A 19,137-nucleotide genomic window follows, 5' to 3' on the forward strand; every position below is an offset into this window, starting at 1 on the left:
AAACATTTCAGCAGGAAATCGGGACATTTCCAGAAGTTCTGAACTTCAGTGAGGTTTTGAGGCAACCTTCTAATTTTGCATTTTGGGGGGTTTGTCCCCATTATTTCTAGTTTTTAAGATGGAGAATGTGGATCATTTATGAACAGAATTATATAATGCAATTATTCCTTATGATAGTAGGAGCCCTGAAGGTCCCTTTCAGCCTTATTTCTTGAATCTTTCAGAGTTAGAATCCTCTTGGGTCACTGACTGCTCTGAACCTTTGGTCCATATTACACTTTGAAGACATCTGTGATGGTAATTAAGAAAAGTAATTCTGTTCAGTAGGCTTATATCTTCTATGTAGACATGCTGATACCTTTAGTGGCTCCTGGGAAACAAGGAGGCAAGTGTGGGGGATACAGAAGTTGAAAGGCTGGAAAAATATCTTGAGTCAGATTTTTTTATGTATAGCATGTATGGCTACCAGTGGTGTTCATTTACTCAATGGATAGAGGTTTAAATTTAGTCCAAATGGTATGTTTATATTACTACTACCGCTGGTACAAAAATGTATGTATATAACCTTTACTATTTCTGTTGGTACTCATTGACAAGGACCTTCAAAGCATATGCAAATGTTTTAGTAATCTATTTGACATTCAGTGATGGTCTCTGGATGTTTTCCTCTGTTGTCCTTTTAAAGTAGCAGTAACGATGCATCCTAGAAGGAATTCCCTTTTGACAAGAAAAGTAAATGCGTATGTTTCCCTGAATTATAGCCCGCCACTAAGTGTATTACAGCTAATAAATCTCATAATCCAAAGATAAAGGTCAAGAGAATAATCCTGAAGTCCAATTTGAATCTTATTCAGGCTTGTTTCTGTGCAAGGGGAGAGAGTGTCTTCAGTGCCATTGCAATCTAATAATTTTGTTAATACCATTTAGGGGAACTGGAATACCTTTCTTGAAAATTCTAGTAAAATGCCACTTGTTGATCTGAATGGAGAATAGTGTAATAACCTGCATTCTAATAAATGTTAGGTAATAGTCCCTTCTGGCTTTATGCTCGTCAGTTTTTATCAAACAACTTTTAAAAAAAAAAAAAAGGAAATCCAAAAGAAAGATATGACTTCAGCTTCCTCTTCTATTCATCATTATTGAAAGAAGGGAACTCATCCAGTTTAATCAAAAAAGGAGGAAGTTGCTCTACCAGCAGGCGATAACAACGGATCTTGGAAAGTTGAGAGGACTGGATGCTACTGCATTGGTGCTGTAAAGACTGAGAGGCATATCCTTTTCTGCCATCACTTGATGAATGTCTTGTGCCATACCAGACAAAGCAAATGGGATGGAAGGAGAAAAGGAATATGAGCTATTCCTTGAAAGTCCCAAACCTCACACATACCTATGTATATACCCCCAGTACAGTTACCTCTATCTCTGTTACACTGCGCAGTGATTCATGCAGTTGTGCAGTGGCTGATCTGCTCGTCTAATAAAGCTCTTAGCCTTAGTATATTTTAAGAATCTCAGCATAACTAGAAAGGGAGGTTCTGTTTCACAAAATACAGAGAAACTTGCAGATTGTATTTTTGCTGATCCTTCAGGTGAGGAGTCAGACAAGACATAGTTACCAAAGGTTGTCTTGGAGTGCAGAGTTGTTAATCTTAACAGTGCACTGTTGTAAATCTATTCATTCTTTGCAACTGTGAGTAGTAACAGATGATGATTCTTATTTTTTGATACAGCCAACTTGACTTTTTGTGAATTTTTGACTGTATCTATGCTTCTGGATCTGCTCCCTTCCTTAAAGGCACATGTGGTAATTATTTGCTTTGTAATCTCTGACTTCTTAGATGCTAGAGTAAGGTGGGTTACTTCATCCTAGACCTCTTGATCATCATAGCAATGGCTATGGACTATATAGTAAGGACACTGTGTAAGAAACAGCTGTAAAGAAAAACAGGATGAATTCAGCATGATGGTTTGTCCATGTGTATCATGCTGAAGAGCAGTGCCTGATCAAATAGCTTTGGAGAGAAATCAGTTGTGCATCCTTAAGCGTGTGTGTGGTGGTGGCAGGTGTTCTAAATGTCAGAGATGCACCTTGCTTCTGTCAGCGTTAGTGCAGTGTGGCTGAAGTCATCATATGAAGAATGATACGTATTTATGCCTGAATGGCCTATGACTTTCCACAAACATTAACACCAGATTTACTTCAGGATTTAAGGGCAGGGACGGTGGGGAGTGGGAAGGGGTTGCTTGTTCTGCAGAAATGTGAACCTATTAGTGACCAAGAATACTCTATATCAAGTTGTTTAACTGATTTTTAATTTTTTTTTTAAGCTTTGGTGGGTTGTTTGTCTGTTTGTTTGTTTTTAAGCCTAACAGTAAGGGAAAATGCACTCTTGTTTGTGTAATCCACTTTGATTTGTCTCCTTTCTGGAAAAAGAGTAAATTTTATATTCTTTTCTTCTCTATATGTCCCTGTTCATCTCGGGATTAGAAATCTTTGTTAGAGTTGAGGACTGGGTATCCGGGAGCCATGTGCACTCCCCTGAGACATTCAAGTTTGTGTAGTTTTCTGTTGCTTGCATATTGATGTGATGCTCTAGAACTGCAAGGAGAACTTTGGTGCCAAAAAGTTGTATGGTTTGTCTCTTTTTGTTAACTTAGTGTATACATTGGTACAAAGTTGTTTGATAGCAGAAGTATTTCTTTGTAACTGTCACACTCATATAATTGAGGTATGTTCAGTTTATTAGAAATTTTGCTCCACTCCTTGTCATATTTGAGATTCTTAAATACTAACTTGGGATTCATGGAGAAAATATCCTTTCCTCAGGCAGTTCTTTCATTTTGGAGAGTGTTCCTAAATTTTGTTTTCCCAGAATTTCAGGTAGCTTCTTGCCAGAAGTGTTAAGGACCAAAGTATTTGTGTTTAGGTGGTGGGGTGGCTAGTGTGACAGGGGTATTTTTCCCTTCTGTAAAGAATTCCTTATGTACAGATATCCAAGACGAGGCTTTTCCCATTCACAGAAGGCTAATGGGTAACAGTGAGGGACACTGAGCATATCATATCTGTTACCAAGCAGTTTCATTCTGTCCATTAACTATTTCAGTATTCTTACTTTCTATTATATCACATGAGCAATGTTTCTAGAACAGGCAAAAGAATTGCAGAGAACATTTCTAAATACTATGGCCTGCTCAGATACAGTTATTTTAGAGATTTGGTCCCCCATTGCCCGAAATGGAAGGGCACTGTTGCTGACATTTCACACCGACTGTCAATATTGCTTCTGTGATCATGTCTTTTTTTTTTTTTTTCTTCCCTAAAACAGCCCACTGTTTGTAACGTGGAAGATTGGTCGAGATAAACGATTGCGTGGATGCATAGGTACTTTTTCTGCCATGAACCTGCATTCAGGACTCAGGGAGTACACACTTACTAGGTAAGATTTTGTTTTCTGTAGCCTTGACTTAAGTATTTAAATAGTCTACTGAGGAGATGATGGGTGTGCTTTGGTTCGTTACGGGTTTTTTGGCTGTGTCACTGTACTGATCAATGAAAACTTGTGTCTCCTTTTGATGCTAAGTGTATTGCCTGGTTATTTGACTACTTGTGTCATGAGGCTATGGTTTCAGTTAAAAACCATAACTTGAGCCTTTTTTCTTTTTATTGGTCTGGAAAACTACTCTCCAGTAGCTTATTGTAACTGACCATTATAGTATTTTTTCCAGTGTTCAGACTAATTTTAACCTTAATAGTTAATGTCAGTGCAGAAGACCAGAAAGTCAGATTTGGGGATTATCCTATTCACACTTCTAAAACAGCAGGTATTCTCACCTCTTCTCCATCAGGTGCTTCCAATCAGCTGCAGTTAATTTAATGCTACAAATTTCCATTACATGTTACTCTTCAGATACATCCCAGCCCCTGAGTGGGAAGCTTCTGGATGAGGGAGGTAAGTGATGATAATCCTTCACTCCCTGGCAGCATAATCCTTCATTTTTTGATCTACACCTAAATTCATTCACCTTAATATTGTTCCATTTCCTTTGCATAGAGTGAAAACTAATAAGTTTATCACTAGAGCTAGTAGCAAGCTTTCTACTTGTTTTTTCTAAGAGTTTTCTTAAGTTTATTTTCTAAAGAATCAATGGAATTTTGTTCCACTTGGTTACAATAGACTGTTTATAGTGCTTTAAAATAGAAACTACCTTCTGGCATGTGTAGACCTCTAAAATTGTCATCACTTAAAATAACTGGTGCCTCCAGATTACTTTAGATTTGAGGCTTTCCTCTACTACAGGATCTTCCTTATTTCTGTTAAAATGCCTTTTCAATCCCAGTATTAAGTAATATTAAAATGAGACATGTTCTTTCTTATGTGACTCCCTAGTTTGTTGCAAGCTGAAGTTCATTTCATGCTTCTCTGCTCAGCTTGAAGAAATCAACTGCTCATCTCCAGGAGTCCTTACAAACTTCTGAAAGACCTAGTTACCTTTATTGTGTTGGTTTTATTTATTATGTGGTCTGGAATGTTTCTGGTTGTGTCCTTTAAAACCTTAGCAATCAAAACGGTCAATGAGAAGAAGCTTATAATAAAATTCAAAGCAATTTCTCTGTTGAAGGTTAAAAGCCTTAAAATCTTAACCATTACTGAGCCAGACTGGAGGAAAAACCCTGCACTGGAGAGCCTTTCATTTAAGTATATGCTTTACAGTGCCTGATCAAGAACAATGAGCTTGTACAGAAAATTGCCCCCTAAGACTAGGAAGAAGGCGATAGGCAAAAAAGTAGTCGTTGTTGCTCATATATTTTTTTTTTTTTTTTTTTTTTTTTCTCATAAGTCAGATAGGGCTATACTCTTGCCTACCTTTAAAAATGCTTATAAGATTCCTGTCACTGCATTCTAATTCTAAAAGCTGAAGCAAAAAGTATATGAAAAGTAATGCAGATTAAAGGGAACTGAAATATTTTCAGTGCAGTATTTAAATGATGGCCACATGCTGTGGAAGCTTTTACTAGGCTATTCAGAGGATAGATAATTCAGTAATTTTCAAGATGAGAGAAATGAAACTATATACCCAGCTATTTTTCAAAAGTCTTTGTGACATCATCAGTTGTTTTAAAATAAAACATTATATTTAGTGGCATATTGGGTTTTGTTACCTTTTATGGGGAGCTTTTTTCATGTCTATGGGCACTAAAAATGTTTCCTGTTGTTTTTTTTAAAAAACCCCAAACTTCAGGTATGACCATTGAAACGTAAAATACATATCTGAATGTACAAAAAAGTTGTTCCCTTCTATCAATCATTATTTAAAAAGAGAAAGGTTTACCTGTGATCAGTTTTCCTCATGGTGTTAGTCTTTTTAACTACAGAGCTTCCAGATGAGAGCATTTGAGGAATAACAGAAGCACCTCTGAAATCCACTTATGAACTTTCAGAGTTTGGAGCTCCATGGGCTTCCCTAGGAGGGATCAGAAACTAGGATATTATAGCTTGATCCAGCAGTATGTGGGCAATAGGCTTCTGCAGAAGATACAACAATTCCTGAAAGAGGAGAAAAAAAAAAAGAAAAGAAAAACTTCTTCAGGGAAGGCAAAAATTAATCAGCAAAGTAGGTGGAATGAGAATGGACTCTCCACTTCAGAAAGTGGAACTTGACCAAAATTTTCAGTTGAGTATACAGGCAGATAGTCTGACTTTATTTTACTTTGATGCTGGGAGGCACTTCTTTTCAGTTATTCTGAAGATACAGCATGGCTAAACAGAACCAGGTTGTTTGTCTATTTCATTCTTATCTTTTTCAGCACCTTCTGTGGAATTGTGGCCCAGCTTTTAGTGAGTAAAATGGTACAGAAGAACAGCTGTTCTTAAATGCCCAGGTGCTTAGCGATCAGAATATCCTCAATTTCCTTCAAGCATTATTACAAATATGCTGAGTAGTGCTTAGGATCAAGATAAATCAAATTTTCCCTTAATTCTAGTAGTGATCTCTACTTGTATATTGTATACAATGTGTAGCATATACATATCTATCTGCATACAATAGTGCAGTTTCTTCAAAATGGCATAATGATAGTTCATCTAGGAATCTGAAGTGAACAATTTCTTTCTTGGGACACCTGCACTCTCCCACTTAAAAAATACCTTTTGGGGGTCTGTCTATAAACAAAAATGGTGATGTTGTATGACCAAGGTAGTTTCTCTTCCCCATTTTGAGCTCTGTAGGTTGTTACGCTGGTATTGCCAGTATGTTCTAAACAGGAAATTTATGTAGAATGATTCACCACTAATTGGATGCATCTGCCTAAGTTGTGAGGAGGGATGAGAATACCCATAGTAAAAATGCTAGTACTGTATTCCTAATAAAATCTACGTGCTAGAACTCAATTTTCTCAGCAGTTATATCTGTGAAACACAGGAGAAAGGAAGTGTATTATTAAAAACTTCTGCAGAACTTTATGAAAAGATAGATTCAGATTTAGTGATTTTTATGTAATCTTACTAGGAGGTTAGTTGGATAAAAATCTAACCTTGTCCAAAATGTTTTACAGTATTGAATATTGTATAATAGGATGCAAGTAGTTTATTGTGGGCAAAATAGTCGTTTAGACTGAATGTGTTAATTGAATATCCCACCTGAATATGTAAAAATAAACCAATCCAGATTATGAAAAATACCTTGTGTTTTACAGCTCCTTCCAGAAAATACACTGAACTTGGAAGCAGGTTACCACAGAATTCGTAACAGGTTGATAAATTACTTTTTCATGTATTCTGTTCGGCAGTAAGACTTAGGTTTTGGCATTGAAGTTTTAAACTCCTGCCCTCTTAACACTTGAGATACTGAATGAAATGGTTTAATTTGTTCATTTTAGTTTAGTTTTTTCTACCTATTTCATATAATTTGAAGTCATATTTTATGCCTAGTGGATATAACAAGTATAGCTGTATAAATTTTTAACTCTGCATTAGCTGTATAAATTTTTAACTCTGCATTGCTTTGTCCTATCAAGGCTAGAATATGTATCTGGGGAGGGAAATAGTACAGAAGAGGCAGATAAAGGGAGATGTTATGTGACAGAGCCTTCTGTCATAGAAGAAAGCAACGAAGAAAAATTGGAGGTCTCCAAGCCTTAAGTGGATTAGCATAATAGCTGAAAACTGGATTTAAATTTAAAAATAATATGTAACTCACCCTCCTTAACTAGGATAGGCCTGTCTCTATTGACCGTATGGTGTTATCAGTCTTTTTGTTGTGTGTTCTACTTACCACTCCACCTGAGAGAAATATGACTGCTGTCAGACATTCAGCCTAGATGTGGTCTATCAAGAAAAGAAAACAGAGGGAAGCTTGGGATGAGAAGCACAAGACTGAAGGATATGAAACCTGCAACCCAACTTTCTTGTAACTGAATTTGGGTGTAGATTCCATGTGAAGATTTGGCTACCAGTGGCATCAACTACAGCTGTGTATTTATTTGTCAGTGACTTCAAGGGTCTTAGTCGTGTCACTGCCATATCGTCTGCTTGCTGTCTGTGAAAAACATTGACCCTTTCTTCCTGTTCCACACAGCAAAGTTAACCGTCGAACTGCAAGACTACACTATGGCAAACTTATTTAAGGGGTAAAATTGAAAAAAACTGAATGACTGATCACATTAATATTGATGTGTTGGCCTTATTTACTAGAGGCAAATATTTGTACAGTCAGGGCAGCTTCTCTTTTGTGTTTAGCTGAGGTTACTACTGTTTAATTCCTGTTTCTTTTTACTAATCATAGACTTGTTCACCCTTCCCTGTAATCAGCCCCTATAACCCGGTGCTAACTTCCCAAAGTCTTTACTATCGGGCAGTGTTGCTATGGGTGTAGATAGTCATTGCTGTTGATCCAGGGCAAAGCATACTCGTGTATCTGACGGCAATTTTTGAACTGCAGAGTTGGGGGAATTATATATGGTTTTGACATTTGCTGTGACCTTCACTGTTCGCAGAAGTCATAGTCCAAATTAATTCCTGCAGATAGCATTTTATGTAATATTTCAGAGCACACTGTTGCCTCTGTGTTGCCCACTGATGATATTTTGCAGGCTATCTTATTTTGTGGCTTTGATTTATAGTAGACCACTGCTGAAAGTCAGCTTTTTTTATTCTATTACTACTCTGCATCTGGTGGCCACCAATGAAAAATGTCTGATAATTGTGAGGTGAAGCTTACACTATCACTTTCAAAATTAAACTCTGCAGAGAGCAATGCAGACTCTTGACAGCCTGATCTCACCAGTGTAATGCTGTTCTTGCATGTTTAACGTTGTCTTTAAAGCCAGGAAGCATCGTGTTGCTTCCTTTTCATTTGTATGTTTCTGTGAAAAGCAGGCGTCTGCTGGTTGCCTCTAAGTTTTCAAGGTCATCTTACTGAGGCAGAGGGCACAGATTTTGCCCCTCCTAAAGGATGACCGGCAACAGAGGGAGGATCTCAAGGTGAGAATCTTAGGGAGGTCTATAGTAACATGGTTCCGCGTCTAGCGGAGTGGATGGACCACCGGTGTGTCCCACTGAGCATCATGTGAGAAGGCGGTGGCAGCAGCCATCTGGAATGTGTAACTCCGAACTCCCACTTACCCCTCGTGAACCCGGTTAGTTGTTAAGTTTTTAACGGGGGTTCAACTTACAAAGTCCACTAAGCTTTAATAATAAAAGGGCCGTACATACTGCCAAAGCCTTTTGAGCCAATAAGGCTGCAAGCAGCTGGGGCTTCTCAGGCGGCCACAGCACGTGTCTTTCACTTAGACCACCATGTCCCTTCGCTGAGTGACAGGGAGTCTGCGGTTCGGAGTGATATCGGAGCGTCCTGCTTTCCTGGGGAGGTAGGAAGTGGGGTACCAAATTGATACTTAAAACGCGCACTGAGTGTTTTTCCCTCAGCCTGGGGTGGGGTCTCCCTGGCCCTAAGGAAGGTTCGAGGATGCTGAAGAAGTTGCAGGACCGTTTCATGGGCGCCACTGAAAGATCGGTAGTTGAGGATGTTGCCATGAGATGGGCATCTTCCAGAGACCAGTATAAGGCAGATCCCGCTTGTCATGTTGTCAGCAGCAGAGAGTGTTTTAAGTGATTCTCATCACTTTGTAGTAATCTCCAGTCACTAAAACTCCTCAGCAGAAGAAAGAGGCATCTGAGCCGAAGCCACGTTTGAAAAAGATTTGGAAATACATAAGCACTGTAACCTTGTAGCCTTATTGCTCGGAAGGGAGGAGGGAGTAGCTGTGCAGAGAAGGTGGGAACGGACCCGAGGAAACAACAGGCCATATCAAGGCAGCAGACAATATTGAAACCAATTTTTGCTAGACATATTTTAAAAACATATTCTATCGTGACTCAGAAGGTGCAAGGGCTAAAGATATGGCATCTTGAAGGGTTTTTGTTGTGTGGCTGCAGGATTTGTGAGGTGCCTCAGCTGCCAAAATACAGAATACTTGATGTTCCTGTTCTGTTTGGTGTTTTTACTCTTCTGTAAATTTGAAGTCTGCTGACCCTGTCTGCTGGACTGTGCTGCACTTGATTTACCTTTGTGTATAAATCAGTTACAAAGGTAGCTGTAATTTTTGCTTTTGCTAACAGGCTTAAATGAGTTCTGTTTTTTAGTTCTCAACAGGTGTCAAATCCAGGCCATGTGCTGTTTCTCTCCCCCAAACAAAGTGCAGTGCAGGAAAGGAGGAGGGTGGAATTCTATTGCAAATGAGTGCATTTCAGTTAAAATCAGTATAGGGGGCAGAAGTATTGAAAGTGATTTCTATCAAGCACAGTTAGACATCGTGTTTATTAGAAAATGCATCCTTTAAGTTTCTCAAATTGGTAAGCAAAAGCAATTTAATCAGGTTGTTCTCGTTTATAAGTGAGATGAGATGTTATAGAGAGATGTAATCTCTTTTGTGGGGCTGATGCAGTCACATAAAATTAGATAAGCTTTTAGCTTACAAGCCTTCCTGTAAGTTGTTAGGAAAACCTTTTTTAAGAAGGCAAGTTAATCTTAAATGCAGTAGGAGCCTGTGCAAGTTCTGATTTTTTTTTTTTTAATTATTATTTTCTTTTTATTTTGGTTTGTCCTTTAATTTACATTTCTGTTCCCTTCTGCTTATTTTTTGAAGTTACAGCTTTACATGTGAGATGAACAGGGTTTCCATTGGCGTTCTGGACATTTAAGTATAGTACTAGTAGAGATAAGGTACATTGTCTTAACGTTAATATTTTATTATAATCTTTATAGGAATTGCAGCTGACTTAATAGAACTGTCTTAAACTCTTAAGTCAGAACTGGGCCAAAGTGTATTAAGACAGTTCAGCAGTAAACTTTGCTTTACAAATTAGATGATATATAGATATGTATATACTTATGGTGGTGTTGACCTCCAGAGGTGGTATTAATAATATTAGAACCCCCTTTTTGTTTCCCAAAATGCTTCTGATAAAATATAAAATTAAGGTATTAGCACCTTAATTTTTAAATGATGACGGACCATCTTCAATGAAACTGATGCAAGATTATTTTAACATATATATATATATATATATATTTTGTACAGGCTCGTGTTTTGCCTGCCATGTCATCTGCATAGAGATGAGACTTTACTGAAACTTGGAGCTGCTTATATTTCTAAATTTCATCTAAGCTGAAAAAAGTTTGTTGCTCAAGTATTGTAGACAAGAATTTTACAAATAACACCACATTAATTTGGGTAAATACTCAGATCTGTTATAGTGGAATATAATTGTTTAGTAGTAAAATGGATTGTGATGTAAACTCACAATACCAGAAACTCTAAATGAAGTATACAAATTTAAATTTATTGAGCCAGACTGAGTTACTTTATGTGAGTCAATTCAGTAAGTAGGTCTTCAATGATTTTGTGCGCACAGTGCCAGGTCGTTATTTCAGGGAGCTGTTGCTTAAAAGAACTGTCTACTGCCTCTTCTCAAAGTGCAAAGCTAAATACCATACTGGCTTTAGGAGTGGAAAAAGCCCCCAAACTTTTGCTTTAATGCTTCTCCTTATTTCATTATGAAATGAAAATAAAATAATGTTATTCAGGAGAGAGAAGGAGCATGCCCTAGTGAATAAGTTTCTTGCACATTATGTGTGTTGGGAATGTAGTAATTCTGCCTGCATTTTTTTTCTTTATTTAAAAAACCAACAACAACAATAACAAAAACCAAACAGTTTTGTAAACGTTGGTCTAGTTTTCCTGACAAAAACCTTGCTAGGCCCTTGGACCTGATGATAGATGATAGGCTGTTTCCTTAGCAACACTTCCTGAAAGAAAGCAAAGGAAAACACTGCAAATGGAAGGACAGTCCTAAAATTATTATCTTTATGAAAGGACGAACGCATAATGATGCCTTACCAAAGCTTTTTAAATAGATCCAGGGTTATCAAATATTGATAACCATTTTACCATTTTGTTCAGAAAACTGAATTATAGAATATGAATTCCTTGGCACAGGGGAATGCGTTACTGCATTTGGTGCAATAAACTTACTCTGTGAATTGACTGTTTGTGAAAGGTAAATGGAAATCTAGGAAAAATGGAATTTTAGAGTTAAAAATTATTACAAAATTGCTATATCTGTATAAAGTGGCTCAGTGAAGTTTGGAAGGGGTTTTGTTGAGATGGTCATAAGTCTAAAGTCTCAGCAGTAGAATTTGGTGTAAATAAGGAAACTGTCCAGAATTAAAATACTTACTTACTTCATCTTATTTTAAAAAAACATGCATTAAAAATTGGGAATTTCAAAAATGCTTCTCAGAAAATGCATGCTTTGAAAAAGCCATGATCAAGCAAAATAACTTGCATTAGTTGATGTAATTTGCAGTATTTTGAATAAATCAGATATTCCTGAAATTTGATTGAATGTGAATGAGTAACTGGGGGCATCGAGCAGTTACTCAGACTTACCAGATGGGTTTCAGGGAGGAGCTGTGTCATTTGTGCCTCTCGTCTTTCCCACGATACTCTTGCATTTCATGTTCTTCCCACACAGTCTCCTTCTGTTATGGTAAGAAAATGGTGCACACCCTGTAAGTTCAAAGACAGAGTTCTAGTTGAGTTGAAGCACTAGTTTGGTTGAAAGTCAGATTTGTCTTTGTCTTTGAATATTACTTGACATAAGTATTTGGGAGGAAGGGTGGAGTCAGGGGAACTGGCTGCCCTGGTTTTCCTAGCAAAGCTCTCCGTTACCATAACTCTTACTTTTCCATTACTAGTATGGATAATTGTCGGTACTCCATGGTTTTTGGTCAACTTTTTCATCTTTTTGTATGATACTCTTAAAGGGAATGTCTTCAAAACTTTTCCTAAAAATCTTCTGGAATGGCATTTGCTTTCCATTGAGTCTTTTGGTGACTTGTTGATTTCTTAAGCTCTACAAAGACATACTGGGTTATGGGCCGGTGCTGAAGAATACAAGATAGGACTGTGTGCTCGCATAGCAGGGAGGTGTAGATGAAGTGGCTCGGAGCACTGGCCTTTTAAAGAAAGGTTTTGCGTATTTGGAAACTCTTAGCTAGGAGAGAATAGAAGAAGTTGGCATAGAAGTTACCTGCTTCTGGGCAAGTTTCTCTCTCTGGCCGTTCTCAGCTTAGCAGTAGATGTTTATTTTTAAGATAGAGTAAGGGACATTTCCCACAACTTTATTACTAAGGCGGGGAGGGGAGGGTGGTGGAGAAAACTTCCCGCTGCACATACTGGCCAATGTTTTTATGTGCTAAATATGAGAAGGCTGTTAACATAGCTTGTCCCTCACTTCCTAAGACACTGGAAATTGAGGTGCAGCTGTGGTATGTATATTAGATACCTCACCCACTAGAAGTAAATTTAAAGGCTTTGTTTGGCTTAGGGAGCTAATTTTTTTGGTGAAATCTACTGTTTTAATACAAGTTATCGGGGATTAAGTGAGGTCAAAGAAAAAAGAATTGTCTCATGCTTATAAGCTGTATACTCTGCAGCTTTGTGTGGGAGGCACTGTGGGAAAGGAGTCTCAATTAAAGTTTTCAGTCTGTCAGCACCTCCTCCATTTAGGTGTTTTCTGATGCTTCCTTTTAAGACTGTATAAAAAAGAAACAGCACGAACTGGGTGTGGGGGACCAGGCTCCAAAAGCCCTCGCTATCTCTGTTCACTTTAACACAACGATGTTGAAGCTTTGAAATTGAATTTACCATTTTCCATAGACCAGAGTAATGAGAATTAAAATGCTCTTGTAAACTGTAGCAGAATTTTCTGGTATTTTTAAGTAGTACCAACAGATACCTGTTTCTAAAAATCATTCCTGTTGACACCAGGAAGACAGAAGTGTCCTTTACAGAGCTGTACAGTTGAGATGGTGGAAAAGCTCTTGGAAGAAATAGCGTATCCACCTCTGGTGGGATATAAAATGCTGAAGGATGTCTGAAGACATCTAAGCCTAAACACGCGTCAGATGCTGAGGTAGTCCAAAAGTCTTAAAGGCTCCAGCACTCTGTACTATTTCAACTCATATCATGTATGTATTTGTGATCTTGGGAGGGGTGATGGCAGAAAGTTGACCTGTCTTGAATTTCATCATTTACAAATGACTGAAGTTTTACTATTCACTTGATGCATTGTAGGAGGAAATATATATTTACCTGAAAATAACAGGGTGGTGTGGTTTTTTTTTCCTAACGTGATTTCAAAATATAATATGAGGGACAAAAGCACTCCAGGTTTGTCTCTTCCCTTTGAATTGTTGATGCACTTCTCAAATCGTGCCATTTTTGACTGTACTCTGTAAAAGTGTATGGAATGATAGCTATACTTCATACAAGTATATATTGGTGATAGCCTTTATTTTAGAAACAGAAATTGAACGTCCTTTGATTTCTTAGCTATCTATGTAAATGACAATGCACTGATACAGTTTACAAAGCATCTAATGCTGTGAAAGCATGTAAATAAACAGTTCTTTAGAAATATTTGATGTAGATCCAAAAAATATTTCTAACCTCACAGACTTCTACTTTTATGTGAATTTTCAAAACTTTTTAATTAAACTTTTCTAAATACAGTTGTAATGAAGACACAGAGAATAGCTTTTTGACCATAGTGGAGAATAGCTTTTTTTTGGCCATCAATACCAATTTCAGGAGGACTGATAAGACTCAATTGTTAAAACAAGGATATTGGGGGTGGGGTGAGGGTGACATGCACCTGTGTTTTAAATATAATATACAGGCTACAAAGTCTGTCAGCTCGCATGCTTAAATTTAGGTTTGCTGTTGCAATGCAATGGTATAATCTTTGTTTCTTAGTGCAGATTACTTGCAATAAAGGGTCAATAGTTAGGCAAGCAGTCTCTCAGGCTGGGGAAGTACAGTATATAAATAACTCCCACAAGAACTTAGGGAACTTGTACAGATGTTAAGGAGTGCTCTGATGTGCCTGAGCACAGCTCTTGGGAACTTCCCCATCTGTCATAAGCTGCAACCCCAGATTCATTGAAAAGGGCCTTTGCAATAATGGCAATTACTAGCGGTTGTGTAAGTCAGTATATGAAATCAGGTATATCAAACTTCTACCAGCCAGGATATGTGACTTTGTTGAAGTGAATAATGTTACACCTTTTTATTTTTGCTAAATTTTTCAGTTGAGTAAAGCTTATTTAGTTTTAATTTGGTTTGACAGGGGAAAAGGAGAAAAGTTCTTGGTTTTTTGAACAGTACAACTTTTTGATACTTCTCATTCACCTAATTTTAATGACTTATACTTCTGTAATACCATAAACTAAAATAGGTCCCCAGCTATCTGTACCATGCAATTAATTTGCCGCTGTAGGTACCAGCCTAATTGCCAGTAACGTTTTCAGTGTTTTATTCATAAACAGAAGCCAGATTAGAAATACATTCACACTGGTACATTCAAACCATTTTTCTCTGTTTAGGAGACTATTAATTTTTTCTCTATGAGAAAAGTTGCTAAAGCAAGTTATTTAGAATAAAAATATATTTAGTATGTAATAAAAAGTTTAAGTAATAATTTTTCTACAAATATTGGCTTATATCCCATTCAACTGAAGTGTCAGTGCAAAGCCAAACACACTTAAAGCCAAAATATAATCTGACTCAACTGTATGGAAGTTGAGATTTGAATGTCTGCATTTAGAAAAGTTCTTTGTGCATATGTGTATTTCTAACAGCTTCGGTTCTTATGAAGGACAATTACAAGAGCTGCTTCTGTTACCTCTAGGCCAGTTACTTCCAGGTGCTATTGCTAAAGCCCCACAGATAGCATGTTGGTTTTGCCCTGAAGAAAAAGTGCTTGTTAAATATATGAACACGAAGAAGGGAAAGGGGAAATGTAATTTTAAAATAACAGAAAGGTCACTGCAACCTCAGTCCTGTAACAGGGCATCACTGCTTTTCACCAGAAATATTTTTACATGTTCCGTCAAGATACTGATGCTGGTTTTGTTTCTGTTCCCAGAAGCTTCTACACAATTTGCAAGCTGGTTAGATGGCCCTTTCTCATCTGTGCTGAGGATGCATTCTGCAGTTTGCTCACTTAGCTACAGAGAGGCTTTTTTTCCTTTGACCTAGACTGCTAATCCCTCATTGCAAAGAGCAGCAGCTGTGCTTTGTCTGTGGAGGTCTCTGCACTGCATGCAGCCTCATTCGTTAGAGCAACCCCCTCTTTGTGTGTTCTGCTTTTTCAATTGCTGAAAGGGTGACTTTCTGTTTTCTTGCTCAGAAAACCCTCTTCAGGTTTGTGCAAGTCTACAATGCATGAAATTCTCACCCTGCTCCCCCCCCACCCCCCACCCCCCACCCCCCCCAAAAAAAAAGGTAGGTTTCCATGAGCTGTTACATATAATTTCACAAAACTGTGTGTTTGACTAAAGTGTTCCTGACATTCAGGAGGTGAAGCATCTCTGAGTTGCTTTTTAGAAAGATGATGAAACCTATTTCCATTTAAATATTAAACACTTCAGATAGATGTGTTGAATTGCAGCTTTAATGGATATAATTACGAATAAACCAGTTTTTTGTGTGTGTACGTGCTGTATCCTCATTTAACATTGAATAATCAGGCTTCAGTTGCTTTTGGTATAAATCCCTGAGTTAAACATGTAGTAAAACATTGGTAAGATGTTACTGGTAGTTGAAAGCTAAGGTAACACAAGAACAGAACATAGTAATTTGCTGGTTTAGGCTTTACTGCAGTGAATGGCGAAACTCCTGCTACCTTCAAAGGGAGAAGAATTTGGCCTGTAGTTTCTCTAAGAAGATATGATGTAAAATATTTAATTAGTAAGCACAGATTTCACATTTCAGTTAATCTCATAGTCAAACATTTGTGTTTATACTTTCATGTTTTGTAATAATCTTTATTCTGTAGCTGAGCAGAGTTTTCAAATATATGTAATGCTGTTGAGTTAAATGCGCTCCTTGAATATTTAAGTTACAGTTTTTGAGGCTATAGACAGATGTAGCCTAACCTAAACCTTTTGCCTCTTCTTCATTTCAGAACTTCCCTTTCATTCCCCTTCAGCTGTTTTTATGTGCTACTGAAAACCTGTTTTAGAGTGGAAAACATATACAGAGAGACAGCTGCCAGACTTGGAACTGAATGTACTGTTTAGCTGAGCTTGCAAAGTTCTGTTGCTTGGGTATCTTGACCTTAGATATAGTGATTTGTGAATGCCCCATCCAGTCACTTCTGTAAGCTGGGGAAGTTGCAGGTGGCACTGAATGTGCCACCCGAAGTAGACAGGGTTGTGACAGAAAGCTCAAAGGAATAAAGGGATGAAATGGTGACCTGCCCTCATGAGAAAGAGAGAAGTGGCAGAGCTGCTATAAGGGGAATGAGAACTTATTTGTATGTGGAAGAAGATCAAGGGTAGAAAATGCAGGAAGCAAAGCTTCCTGATGTATAGAATGTGTTTATATATCTAAAACACTTTTTTTTTTTTTTTTAATTGGTGATTTGTAGAGGCATTGAATAGTCATAGCTTAATCTGTTAATGAGATTCACGTATGAAGCCAAAACATACACACAATGCACAAAATTAACTGAAAAAATGTTGAGAAGCCTTGTTTGTTGTCTTAAATAAGGAATTAAGTTTTGTCCCGATGCAGTAATTCTCGTGCTGCGTTCTAGGATGGCTTCATGATAGCAGGAGTAAGTGTCTAGAAACCAGAATTCTCATGAAATAAGGAGTGGCTATTTCTTTCCCCTGAGGTCTTGTTACATACAACATGCCACAAGGGATTCGTCTTGTGCCTGTCTTTTTTACTATATTTATAAAAACACTGAGAATTAGTAAGATGCCATGAGCTCACATACCAGCCTTTACACTGACAGCACTCAGCTTTGCATCTCTTTGCAGATGTACTTGCAGTATGTGAAAGAGATTGCACTTAGATAAAAACCAGCTGGTTTAAACATAGTCCAAGTTGAGTTGTGATATTGATGAAACGCGTATCTTGGGAAACAAGTCATTATTCAGTGCCCTGCATTATGAGTGGTTGTATTCTAGTCTGTAAGACAGAACCCAGGACCTTGGGTTATTCTCAATTTAAGTACTTGTTCAGGAATTTCAGGACTGGATTCTGTCACCTTTCACTTCATTTATCAGACTATATTCATCAATACCTTCATATTTCAGAATATTTTACTGTCTTAATCTTTTTTTACGAAACATTTAATGCAACACCTCAAGTAAGTGAATATGATCTTTTTCCTTCTCAGTTCAGTTACCGCATATTCTACCATGCCTTTTGCTTTCCTTATTCTTAACCTGATTATATATATTTAATTTGTCCATCATTGTGGTGTCAAAGTCCTGATTATAAAACATAGTTTCTGTATTTGTGACAAACAGTATCAAACCTGAGCTTAATTGTACAATTCCATCCCCAGCATTTACTGTCTTGGTTGTTTTTAAAGTGAATCATATTGACAACTAATAAAAATTCAACTACATCGTATTTTTATATGAAAATACAGTTTATAGTATTGCTGGTGACAAAAGAGATATTAATAAAATTAAGTACTCTTTTGTTCCAGACTTTCTACAGTATAATAAACATAAACCCCTTTTACAAGCTGCAGGAAATTGAACTTGTAAATGTTCAAATTATATTAATGTATTTATATATCATTGCGTTGCTGAGATGTTTAGGAACACTTTTGTCCATATGGGCTAAAGATGAGGCTTTTTAAAGTTCATAAATAATTAAAAATATTTCATGTTAACTTGTTCTTTTTAAAAATTATTACTTGAATGCATCTTTAAGGGGGAGTAAGATTTTGTGGATTGATTAAAGGAGGGTTGAATTCAGCAATAAAGTGGCCTTAAAGTTTTTTGTCTTGACTTCAGTATCTGTTTGGGGGTTAAATGGTCAATATTGAGAGACTTGCTGGAGATGTAAAGAATTCTAGAGATTTCATTTTATGCTCCTAGGGATTTGAGTGGTTGGTGTTGCTCAAGCCGTACAGTTCTAAATGTAATTGAGCAGTTCATTTTTGTTAATTATCTAAACTTTGCCATCTGCTGGAGAGCCTTTTAGTGACATTGTAATTTAGTCCAGTTGGAGCTCAATTAGAGTTTTCCAACTAGTCTTATGTGTTCACCAAACAAAAACCTACACGCCAAACCCTGGTCAGTTTTGTTACTCAATTTTTAAATAAGCATCGGGAGTGCCTGTGACAAGCTTACTGTGTTATGTTCTGAGATTTAAGTGCTGTGGATTTCCTTCTTATGTATCAAACCAGGACATTTCTATGGCAATTGACACCTTTCAGCTTCCTGAATGTTTGCATGAGTATGACACAGAAATTGTCATGCCGTATTGAATTCCATTGTCCTCATTTATCCCAGCACGATGACAGATGCAGGAAGGGGCGAGGGACAATATGGGAAAAGGCAGAAAAGAACCTGCCACCTACAAAGAGACTACTGCATACAGCTGCTTTACCTTATGTTCCCCTGTAGTCAGAAAATACTGTTCAAGGTCCACGCTGAGCAATTCAGAGTACAGACAACTGTTTTGCATGGATATTCTGAACTGGCTTTGTTCAGTTCTAGAAGTACGGAGTGTTTGGAACATGGCAGTTACAGCTTTTTCGC

At 37.4% G+C, this 19,137-nt stretch overlaps 1 protein-coding gene across 3 annotated transcripts in view; it reads left to right on the top strand.

Annotated features, from left to right (window-relative positions):
* The window catches only part of AMMECR1 (AMMECR nuclear protein 1), an 80,551-nt gene that overhangs the window by 33,143 nt on the left and 28,271 nt on the right, over positions 1-19,137 (top strand). For 2 of the 3 annotated variants that reach the window (XM_049827830.1, XM_049827829.1), the window contains exon 2: positions 3,327-3,437. The exons of the other annotated variant lie outside the window; for it this stretch is intronic. In XM_049827830.1, the coding sequence (XP_049683787.1) occupies positions 3,327-3,437 (111 nt within the window). The remainder of the gene's footprint in view (positions 1-3,326; positions 3,438-19,137) is intronic. 3 annotated transcript variants of the gene reach the window in all.

This window comes from Accipiter gentilis, chromosome 24 (assembly GCF_929443795.1).
Source record: "Accipiter gentilis chromosome 24, bAccGen1.1, whole genome shotgun sequence".
Classification (NCBI taxonomy): Eukaryota; Metazoa; Chordata; class Aves; order Accipitriformes; family Accipitridae; genus Astur; species Astur gentilis.